The sequence below is a fragment of the Amphibalanus amphitrite genome, unplaced genomic scaffold (genome assembly GCF_019059575.1).
Source record: "Amphibalanus amphitrite isolate SeventyFive unplaced genomic scaffold, NRLGWU_Aamphi_draft 000108F_arrow, whole genome shotgun sequence".
NCBI lineage: Eukaryota > Metazoa > Arthropoda > Thecostraca > Balanomorpha > Balanidae > Amphibalanus > Amphibalanus amphitrite.
The window spans coordinates 404,158-415,956 of NW_024881603.1; the positions used below are offsets into that span (position 1 = coordinate 404,158).

Sequence of the window (11,799 nt, forward strand, 5' to 3'; positions counted from 1 at the left end):
CGCCAGTAAATGCGCCGTGCTAAGATTCTCCAGATCCTCCCGGAACCTAGAACGGGTGCCCCCCATCCCCTATGTCCTTAACCCGCGAGTTGCTGGGGGGGGGCGTTAAACGCCCCCACTTTTTTCGCCGGGCCATAGCATAAAAACGGCGCGCCGCAGGCGCGCCAAATTTTGGGTACCTGTAGGGAATTGATTGAGGTTTATTGTGACAAAGTTTCAAAAAAATCGGTCGGAAAATTTTTCAGATATCGAGGTTTTAGTGACGTCATGATTTCTGAGTTTTCGACCAAAACGGCATATGTTCAAAAAATCATATAAAATCACAGAATAGACATACAGACATGCCGTAAACGTCATTAGACTGCCAATACCATGATCAATCAAATGGCTATCTTCGATTATTGATTATCGTTCCGCATTTTCCATAATCTTGAACTGAATCTTGGCAATTTTTCGTGACTACTTCATGACCATGATACATGCATTTCTTAAATTGAACTTTTTGAGCCAAACACGTACACATATGATAAAATGAATGTCACCATCGTGTTCTACGCCCCAAATTACCTGTAAAACATGTGTCACAGGCTGCGAATATCAGTTTTGATTTTCGGGGATATGTGCCTACCTGGTTGACCTGACCTAGACCCTGACCTATGCTTGACTGACCTCTACATGGAGCTGACACTCTTGTAGGCCTTATAAGATGGATTGTGCACCGTTTTGACAGAGTTTATGGCGAGAGGCGCCCATTGCGAAGTCCTGAAGTCCATGCTACTGAAAGCCCGATTTCAGGTGTTTGACCTGACCTTGACCCGACCTGTGACCTCAAAATTCAATTTTAAAGTACTCATCTGAAGCGTCTCGTCGCGCTCTTTCGTTTGCCGCCTCGTGCGTTTCGCTGTGCCTATTGGTTCTCGAGTTATCGGCTGGGGGCGTTTAACGCCCCCCCCCAGCAAACGGTGGGTGGCGAAATACCCCAGCAACTGCCGGGTTAATGGGAACCCGCTACCCTTTGTCAGCTTACATCCTGACTTAGGGGTTACAGTGGACATAGCCTTGAAGTTCCACCTACACATTGAATCCGTCGCTCACAAAGCCTCAGGACTCTGCCGCAGCTTCTTCAAATCCACAGTGTGTCGCAATCCTGATTTTATGACATTCCTTTTCAAGACCCACGTCAGACCAGTTATTGAATATGGTTCGTGTCTTTGGAACACAGGCTACGTGGAGGATGCTCGGAAACTCGAACGTGTCCAGAGGCAATGGACTAAGCGCGTGGAGTCACTATCATACTTAAAGGGACACTCCCACCTTAACATTAGTTTTGAGTTGAGATAGCCAAATTGGTGGCCATGGCCTGCAAATACCGGTTTGGGCACTCACAACATCGACAAATGCTTTAATTCGGAGATATGGAATTTCAAACTTGCAGTTTTCGGATTCTAAGGGGCTAGTGCATTGGTATGCCCCCTTAGAATTTGTGACGTCAGCGGAGATCTAACGATTTTTAAATCTTTTACTAAAACGTTTGGTAGCACGCGGTGGTATATGCTGCTTTGCGCGCAACAAATGCCGCACTTTCAAATAAAGTCGCTAGGAACAGCGGAGATCCCAAAAAGTAAACAAAAGTAAAAGTCTAATATCTTGAAAACCGGTGAATATTTTTCGATGAAATTTGGTAGATATTCGTTTTCGCTCTTTCTGAACCGAGCGACATCACTTTCGTGCCAATTCATTAACTTTTTTGAAGGTGGGAGGGTCCCTTTAACTTATGCTGAGAGACTGAACAGGCTAGGGCTCTACTCTGTACAGGGAAGGCTGACTTCTAGAAGAGTCAGACATTTTGTTTTTTTTTCAACGACAATGACAATCCAAAAAACAATGTAATAAGATCAGACGTTTCGACAACAAAGTGCCTTCGTCAGTGGAAACAAGATAGGCTTTACATTGATAAAAAATATAGAAGACAACCAGCCTGCACGAAATACAGTTTTACCTTTTTGAAATATAAGTGATATCTAATCTCGCACTAAAATGATATATCGTTCTTCTGTTTAAACTATTCTGTAAGTCATAATCACAGCATTGGAATTGACACATTGACACATGATAACAGAGACACTCCTATAGATATAGCTATTTGTTTTTAAGCACCATTTTCGCACCTATCCTGGACCAGCTGTAGAAGCCTGGTTTTATGTTAACAGTGTCTTCAAGTAAAATATATGCAGCTTCCATGGCTCTCCTAATCGGTTTTGACATGCCCTTTTCCATCACTGTAGCTGAGTCCCAAGCTGGAAGATAATGACACTTTTCTATATGAAGCACCATCGCATTGGACACATTATGATTTCGAACATCACGTTTGTGCTCTTGAAGTCGTGTCTTTAAACCCCTCCCCGTTCCGACATATGATTTTGAACATGGTCCAGAACAAGGTATCTTATATATAACACTGTTGTCTGATGTGTTCACCATCTTCGGTCGCACTAAATCTTGAATCTTTGATCCTGAAACGATGGCTACATTGGTTCCAGCTGATCGTAGACTAGTCGCTATTTCGTTCGCTTGTTTCGAGATGGGAATCGTTATGAATCGTCCTCGCTTCTTTTGTTCTTGTTTTTGTTTCTTCTTTTCTTCTACACTCTTCCTCCTTATTTCTTTCGCCTTGTTTTGGAGCCGAATCAAGTAACCTTTTGGATAATGAAGTCTTGTAAACGTTTCGTATATATGGATGACCTCTTCGTCGAGGAATTCTTCGCTACAAATCCTGAATGCTCGGAGGAAGAAGCCGATGACTATGCCACTTTTTACGCGATCGCTGTGTCCTGAAAGGAAGTGGACGTAGTCTTCTTTATTTGTAGGCTTTCTGTATACCTTAAATTTTGCTGTACTTCCGCACCTAATAACCAGTGTGTCCAAGAAAGGAATCGTTCCGCTGTTTTCGGTTTCAATTGTGAATTGGATTTTCGGATCGACGGCATTCAGGGCAATAACCTTCTCTTTCAGGTTCATATCGTATGGAACTATTACGAGCACGTCGTCAACGTAACGAATCCAGGTGCACTCAGGACCCATGATATGTTTGTACTTTTCTTCCTCCAGGTTTTCCATGTACAAGCAAGCCGCTACTGGACTTAACGGAGATCCCATGGCTAAACCATTTGACTGAACGTATTCAGTGTCACCCAAAGTAAACGTGTTAAACTGCATGCAAAGTGTCACTAGTTCTTTATACTGCGCTTTTGGAAGAGGAAGAGATCTTTCATCTATATTATTAACGGCTTTGGCGATCGCCTCTAAAGCTCCTTCTACAGGCACATTCGTGAAAAGGGATTTTACATCAAAACTGGCTAGTTTCTTTCCTGACATGTCAATGTTTTTCAACTGGTCGATCATTTCGGACGTGTTTTTTATGTGAGACGCGCTTATAGAACCCAGAGCCCTGGAGAGGGGCTTCGCCAGCACCTTAGCCAGTCGGTGAGGTGCGCTACCAATTCCCGATATTATGGGGCGCATCGGTATCCCCAATTTATGCACTTTTGGAAGACCTCTTAGGCGTGGAGCTCTTGGAGCCTCCTCTAACAGATGAGTGAAAGTCTTACCTTTTTCAGTCTTTCGAAGAATCTTTCGGGCTTTCTTATTGAAGTTTTGGCCTTGTTTTTTGGAAAACCCTTTGGCTTTTTCCTCGTACGTTTCAATGTCCGCTAACAGTTCCTTCAGTTTATCTACATATTGGACGCTATCCATAATGATCACCCCACCTCCCTTATCTGCCTGAGTAATCACAATGTTTTTGTCCTTTGAGAGACCCTCCAGAGCCTGCATATACCTTCGAGGTAAGCTGCTTGTTTCTTTGTCTGCTAACGCCTTACACACTGCTAATACACCTTGTATGAAACGCGTCCCATCGGCCACCGCCCCCTTGGGGCAGCATCGTCCACGACGATCACGACGTCACCGTCTCGGACGTTGGGTTCAGTTGCCTGCCACCGTCTCCGCTCCTGCAGAGAAGGCAGGAACTCTCTCCTCCAGCGTGTCCAGAAGAGGTTCGCCAGGAATTGCACGCGCCTCCAGCGATGTCTCGCGTACAGGTCCTCCTTGACGAATCGTCCCGGAAGAGAGCACACTACTTTCGACTTTAAGGTTAGTAGCTGCTGAGGAGTCAGGGGTTCGACCGTGTTAGTATCGGACATACTAGTGTAAGTAAGTGGCTGGCCGTTGATGATGGCTTCTGTCTCGACCATCACTGTGCGCAGCAGTTCGTCGTCCAGGCTGTGGCCGTACGAGGCCAGGATGCTGCTGAACACCGCCCGCGCTGTCCGAATCGGTCGCTCCCAAACGCCTCCCATATGACTTGCGTGAGGGACGTTGGTGTGGAACTCAACGAGGTCGCAGTCATCCTTCAGGAGCTCATCCTGGATCTTCTTGTGGTCAGTCTCCTTCAGGGCGGCTTCCAGAAGGCTCTTGCCGCCCATGAAGTTGGTTCCTTGATCGCAAAACAAACGGCGAACCGGGCCTCTCCGCCCCACGAAGCGCCGGTATGCGTTCAAGAACGAGTCAGCCGATAGTGAGTTTGCTGTCTCCAAGTGGACACCTCGGGAGCTCAGGCACGTGAACATCACGCCCCATCGCTTCACATCGCTTCTCTTTTCCCGGATATAGAAAGGGCCGAAATAGTCCACTCCTGTGAACGTGAACGGCTCGGCACCTTCCACACGTTCTGCAGGGAGATCCGACATCTTTTGTACAGACGGCGTTCCTCTCAGACGGATGCATTTCACACACTTCGGGATGCATCGAGACACCGCAGACCTTCCTCGTACTATCCAGTATCCTCGCTGTCTCACTTCACTCAGAGTTGTCTCTCGTCCGCAGTGCTCCATCTGGTCATGCACATGACGCACAACAAGGTCTGTCACATGTGAGCGATTGGGCAATATCACCGGATGAGCCACTTCGAAAGGCACATCTGCTCTCCGGAGTCGACCCCCAACTCGCAGCAGACCGTCGTTGTCGATGAACGGGTCCAGTCGGAACAACGAGCTCGTCTTCTTGACGCACCGCTTGATCCGTCCACTTCTTTCGTCTGTTGATTGAAGGGCCAAGTTCCGTCTCTGAAGCTCTTCGCTGAAACTGTCAGCTTGAACAGACTTCAGAATTGCCCTTTCAGCTTTGTTCAGCTCTTCTACGCTGGTCGCCACTCCGCGCGGCTGTCCCAGCGCGCCCTCCTCATGTTGTGCTGTATCTCGGTCACAGCTTCTTGCGCGCTGGCGCACTATCTGGCAGAAGCGCCGTACCACGGCGACAGCTCGTTTGGCTCGAGACCAGCTGGAAAAGTAGTCCAGTCGTTTGGCCAGAGACTGGTTTTGACCATCCTGCTCTGGGACTCCTCGGACTTCAATCTTGAGCACACTTGCTGCCTTCACTTCAGGGTCATCCGATGCCACTTCTGCCTTTGTGACCTGTCCGGGAAGACCTCCGCGCTGCAGAAGGAACGCAGGTCCGTTCCACCACAGACCGTTGGTCTTCAGCTCGTTCAGAGCTGCTCCTCTCGATGCTATGTCAGCTGGGTTATCTTCGGACGCTACGTGTCGCCACTGAGTGGGGCGCGTCGCCTGTCGAATCTGCTGGACGCGGTTCGACACGAAGACATGAAACCTCTTCGATTCGTTGTAGATATAACCCAGCACCACTTTGCTGTCGGTCCAGAACACTTCGTTCAACTCTGGTATATCTAGCTCTCTTCTTAGGAGACAGCTGCCCTTCACCATCGCCACTGCCGCAGTCAGCTCCAGTCTGGGTACGGTGAGAGGGCGCTTAGGAGTGACTCGTGCTTTGCTGAAGACGAGTGATGATGCCATTTGCCCGTCCTCCGTCATGATCCTTAGATAGCTGCAGTAGCCGTAGCCTTCCAGACTTGCATCACAGAAGTGATGCAACTCGTACAGCTTCACACACTCTTGTCCCAGGCCATGGGCGTAGCACCTGGGCACACTCACTGAGGAGAGCTGCGAGAGGCCGGACTTCCAGCTTTCCCAGCGTTGGGCAGTCTCATCGGCTACTGGATCATCCCAATCGTATCCATCTGTGCAAAGCTGCTTCAAGATCTTCTTGCCTTGAAGGGTTACCGGCGATACGAAACCCAAAGGGTCGTAGAGGGAGCTCACGAGAGAGAGGATCCCTCTTCTGGTGGGTGGCCGTTCTGGAGTCTCGAAGCTGAAGCCGAGAGTGTCGTCTCTCAGGTTCCACCTGATGCCCAAGGTGTGTTCAAGTGCCGTCATCTCACTCATGACTTCGACTTCTTGCAAGTCCTTGGCGCGACGGTTGGCCGGGAGCTGTAGCAGGACCTCAGACTCGTTAGACGCGAACTTCCGTAGGTTGAAGCCTCCTTTCGCGCAGAGATCGATGGTTCTCTTCGCCAGGTCTACGGCAGACTCCACGTCTGGTACGGATGTGAGGCCGTCGTCCACGTAGAAGTTACGCCGCACGAACTCGGCTGCACTTCTTCCTGATGTACTCTCGTATCTGTTGGCAGTTTCCTTCCATGCCATCATCGCACACGCTGGCGAGGACGTCGCCCCGAACAGGTGTGTTGTCATGCGGTGCTCTTCTGGGCTAGCGGTGATGTCACCTCGCTTCCACCACAGGAAGCGGAGGAGGTTCCGGTCTTCTGGGTTGACGCCGACCTGGTTAAACATTCTCTGAACATCACAGCTGAGGCCGACGAGCTCCTTTCTGAAACGGATAAGTACGCCGATGAGACTATTTCCGACGTCTGGACCCTGAAGGAGCTGCGAGTTCAGAGACACTCCTTGATGTTGAGCGCTACAATCGAACACCACTCTGAGCTTGGCCTTCTTGGGGTGGCACACCCCATGATGTGGTACGTACCACACATGTCCCTCCTGTTCTTGTTCATCGGCTGGAACGACTTCGGCGTAGCCTCTCTCCAGCATCTCATTCATAAACGCTTCATACTCCTCTCGGAACCTTGGGTCTTTCGCCAGTCTGCGTTTCAATCCTTGGAGCCTCTTCAAAGTCACCTCTCTGTTGTCCGGAAAGGAGAACGACTGGTCCCTCAGCGGGAGGGGCATCTCGAAATGGAGGTCCTCTCTCTGATGTATTTTGCTTTGCACGATGTTCATGAACTTCGTGTCGTCTTGTGAGTACGTGTGCTCTTCAAGCGTGTCGTGGAAGTCAGCCTCAAGCAGGTGCATCAGCTGAACAGGGCTCACTTCTCGAGTGTGCACGCGGAAGGCAAAGTGACAGGACGTCCCGTTGCTCCTTTTCGCCTCACTGTCCAGGATACCGACGATACTCCATCCAAGTACTGTCTTCATTGCCCATGGCTCGTGGTCTTCTCCCGCGACAACTTCTAGAGGCTTCACTGCCTTCGCGCAGTTGATTCCGATCAAGACTCCAATCTCGGCTTCATCGAAGTATGGAGGCAGTTGCTGTCCGACAGACTTCAAGTGAGGCCACTTCCGTACGCTCTCTTCTTTGGGGATGAGCCCACGATCTGCCGGGATATCGGAGCGCGAGTAGGTCGTAGGCAGGGGTACTTCGTCTCCGCCATCAACTGCCTGCACCACTAGACCATGGACGGCGTGGGCTCGCTCGACTGATTTCCCGGTCATTGTGTTCAGTTGCAGACGGGTTTCCACCCCTTCAACGTCCATCTGCTGGCGTACCGACTCCTTGATAAAACAGGCGTCTGACTGCAAGTCCAATAAGGCGTAGGTGACGATCTCTCTATCTGGTCGCTCATCATGACGAAGCCGCACGGGGACGACCATCGAATGGGCGCACACATTTCTCTCTGCAACGCCCACCTGAAGAGAAGTCGCACTTGTCTGGGTACCCTGACTGCTCTTCGTGCTTGATCGCCCACCATCAGAGGCCACCAGAGCGTCATCATGTAGGACGGTAGGATGCAGCTTCCCACACTTAGTGCACCGTTTCTTCACCTTGCACGTACGCCACACATGTCCAGGCTTGAGACAGCCTCTGCAGAGACCGTGCTTGAGGACGGCGTCATGTCTCTCACGGACGCTCATCTTGATGAACTTCTGACAGTAGTCCAGAGTGTGGTCTCCATTGCAAATCTTGCACCTCAATCTTGGCACTTGGTCACCATCTGACGGCGCGTTGGTGGCAGCTAAGAATGTTCTTGCTCTTGTCTTGGGCTGAGACTTCTTCGTGTTCTGCTCAGCTTCGGAGAGACGACTACCAACTGGTCCGCTGGCAACGCGCGCTTCTTTCCTCAAAAAGAGGACAAACTCGCCTAGAGACGGATACCTCGCGCTGGATCCGAGGCGGGGCTCGTAGAGCGCCTCGTCTACCACCCGTTCCCAGCGGTTCACAATGTACTTCGGCAGTAGCTGAAGCATCCGAACGTTCTCGTCAGGGTCACTGAGGACATCCAGACCTGCAACGGTTCTTGAAGCAACTTCGCAGCTCTCCAAGTAGTCGGCGAACTGCCGGAGTCCCCTTGCATCGCCAGGAGCGATCTTCGGCCATGTACGTATCTTCCTTCTGTAGGTCTGTGCAGTTATGAAGTTGCTTCCATAACGCTCTTGCAGTTTCGCCTTCGCCTCACCATAAGCATCTTCTGAGCTCAGGTGCAGAAACCCTTGGATCGCGTTGCGTGCTTCACCGCTCGTGTACCGAGAGAGGAAGTGTAGCCTCTCGGCAGCTGATGAAGTGCGCGCTTCAATGTAGCTTTCAAATGATTTCATCCACAGGTGAAACTGCTCTGCATCACCACGGAACACCTCTGGCTCCAGGGCTGGCAGAGAACTTCTCTTACTCTGCTCTGCAAGTAGCTGAGCCAGCCCTGAGAGAAGCTCTGCTGCAGAAGAGGCGGCTGCTCCCTGCGAAGGTTCTTGACTAGGATTCCTCACATCAGCTTCTCGGTTCGTGTCACCTGCAGTGCTCAGTCCTGGTGCAGGCTGCTGCTGGTGATCAGATGGAGCAGCAATGTCCTCTACTGTCTGTTCCGGATGGCGGCTGGTTACAGCGTTTCCCTCAGTCTGACCTTCCAGTTCCAGCTTGAACTTGTGTGTCACCTCTGCCTGTCTCTGCTGGATTTCGATCTCAGTTTGCAGTGCCAACTCCTCTTCTTTCCATTGCAACTCCTGGCGTTGACGCTCAAGCTCTTGCCTTGCCTTCAGCATAGACAGTCTTGCTGCCACTTCAGCTTTCTTGCGCTGGTCTTCGATCTGCATCAGCTGAAGGCCAGACTTCGTGCTGACGCCAGAGCCAGCCACTGATGCACTTGCCGTCTTCTGCGGCTGTCTGCTCTTCAAGTAGCCTTCAACCACCATTCTGACTTGGTCGATTTCTTCCAAAACCATCTTGTGGTTCTCTGAGTGTTGCTCCACTTCAGCCCGAGGGAGCAAGTGACACAACTCATATTCTGTCTGTGAGAAGGAGATGTAGTTGTGGATCCACTTCTTTGCCTTCTCTTCTGAGATGTCTGGGTTCAGCTCCACTTCAGTACCACTCTGTCGGACCACCTGCCGACTGAGCTGCTTCAGTTCACGTAGCTGATGCTTGTAGGCCTTCGTCTTCAGTTGAGTTTGGTACTCGCGTCCCGCCTCTGTTGGACGGATGGCTCTCCCAGAACTGGACTGCAGAGCGTCCAACGTCTCATCATCCTTCCCCGAATCAGCCATGTTAGTTCAGGTAAGGTAGGTCAGTATCAATAGGTTAGTGGTTCAGAGGAATTGGTTATGTTAAAAACTATTAACTTCACCAAACACTATACTACAAACACAAGTTGTAGGTAACTATACTACAGAAAACAACTCAAAACTGGTGACACATCATAACTGAAGCCACCCCACTACGGGTGGAAGAATTTTAACTGATAGCGCCATCATCCATCGCCGTTAATCAAACTGCAACTCAAAATAAAATTGGATCGAACTAAAAGGTTTATTGCAGCCTCGATGTGGAGATGGTCAATACTGATGACCAATGACCGTAAAAACTGTCAAAAAACCACACACACACAACAACATTCGGTCAGATTCAGTCGCAACACATAAACACGATAACACATACAAAATGACTAGATCAAGACATTGATGATTAAATGAGGATATGAAACAATCATGGACAAACAAAACCAAGTTCAATAAACAAATTAAAGATCAAACAGGCACCTACTTCGTCCGGGTATAATGGGGTCGTGCTCCAATCAGCTGTTAGGCGCGTCTGCTCGTCAGTCGTCTCCAATAAGTACAAATGAGACATGTTGATCAAGACAGTCCATATTCAGCCCAGATTCAGCCCGGATTCAGCCCAGATTCGGGACACCTCTGATCAAGCTGAAACTCGCACACAATGTAGGCCATGACATGTCCAATCCACAGTCCAAGTCATTCGGTGGCACTCCCAGCCGTTTGACCTACAGAGGTCAGCAAAGGTCACGTGGCCCAAATTTGCACAGCAGATTGTGGCCCACCCAGTAGAGCTAGAGCGCTAAAAATGGCGCCAATCGACTTGCCAGCATCTAATCTTACTTTCCCAACACTCATTTGACCTCTCAAGGTCATGCGATGACCTAAGGTCATTTGTGGGCTATGTCGAAAATACACTTGCACAGCAGTTTTCGAGTAGATGGATTGACCGAATTCCAAATCAAAGCACATCATCGGGTAGCCCATAGGCCGTAGTAACTTTCCTTGAAAACCGCTTTTCGATATGTGACCCCGTTTGACCTTGGCAGGTCAAAATGTGCAAATAAATGACACTCAATACGTCGCAGCCCGGATTCAGCCCAGATTCGGGACACCTCCGATCAAGCTGAAACTCGCACACAATGTAGGCTATGACATGCCCAATCCACAGTCCAAGTCATTCGGTGGCACTCCCAGCCGTTTGACCTACAGAGGTCAGCAAAGGTCACTTGGCCAAAATTTGCACAGCAGATTGTGGCCCACCCAGTAGAGCTAGAGCGCTAAAAATGGCACCAATCGACTCGCCAGCATCTAATCTTACTTTCCCAACACTCATTTGACCTCTCAAGGTCATGCGATGAGCTAATGTCATTTGTGGGCTATGTCGAAATACAATTGCACAGCAGTTTTCGAGTAGATGGATTGACCGAATTCCAAATCAAAGCACATCATCGGGTAGCCCATAGGCCGTAGTAACTTTCCTTGAAAACCGCTTTTCGATATGTGACCCCGTTTGACCTTGGCAGGTCAAAATGTGCAAATAAATGACACTCAATACGTTGCAGCCCGGATTCAGCCCAGATTCGGGACACCTCCGATCAAGCTACAACTCGCACACAATGTAGGCCATGACATGCCCAATCCACAGTCCAAGTCATTCGGTGGCACTCCCAGCCGTTTGACCTACAGAGGTCAGCAAAGGTCACGTGCGAGTTCAGCTTGATCGGAGGTGTCCCGAATCTGGGCTGAATCCGGGCTGCGACGCATTGAGTGTCGTTTATTTGCACATTTTGACCTGCCGAGGTCAAACGGGGTCACATATCGAAAAGCGGTTTTCAAGCAAAGTTACTACGGCCTATGGGCTACCCGATGATGTGCTTTGATTTGGAATTCGGTCAATCCATCTACTCGAAAACTGCTGTGCAAGTGTATTTTCGACATAGCCCACAAATGACCTTAGGTCATCGCATGACCTTGAGAGGTCAAATGAGTGTTGGGAAAGTACGATTAGATGCTGGCGAGTCGATTGGTGCCATTTTTAGCGCTCTAGCTCTACTGGGTGGGCCACAATCTGCTGTGCAAATTTGGGCCACGTGACCTTTGCTGA

The 11,799-nt window shown here is 49.8% G+C and overlaps 1 protein-coding gene across 1 annotated transcript; it reads right to left on the minus strand.

The window, feature by feature from the left end:
* Positions 1 to 5,791: 5,791 nt before the first annotated feature.
* Positions 5,792 to 9,683, minus strand: LOC122380835. The gene is made up of 4 exons (XM_043364332.1): positions 9,339 to 9,683; positions 8,305 to 8,387; positions 6,293 to 6,741; positions 5,792 to 5,802 (listed from the first exon to the last, which is right to left on the minus strand). Exons 1-4 carry the CDS (start codon positions 9,681 to 9,683, stop codon positions 5,792 to 5,794), a joined length of 888 nt encoding a protein of 295 aa, XP_043220267.1.
* Between the last annotated feature and the right edge of the window lie 2,116 nt (positions 9,684 to 11,799).

Coding starts and splice junctions, on each gene's coding strand:
- LOC122380835 (XM_043364332.1), bottom strand. CDS start 9,683: ATGGCTGATTCGGGGAAGGATGATGAGACGTTGGACGCTCTGCAGTCC. Junction 8,388..9,338: donor TTTTGGAAGAAATCGACCAA/GTCAGAATGGTG, acceptor CGGATGCTTCAG/CTACTGCCGAAGTACATTGT. Junction 6,742..8,304: donor CGCCTCGGATCCAGCGCGAG/GTATCCGTCTCT, acceptor TATCCGTTTCAG/AAAGGAGCTCGTCGGCCTCA.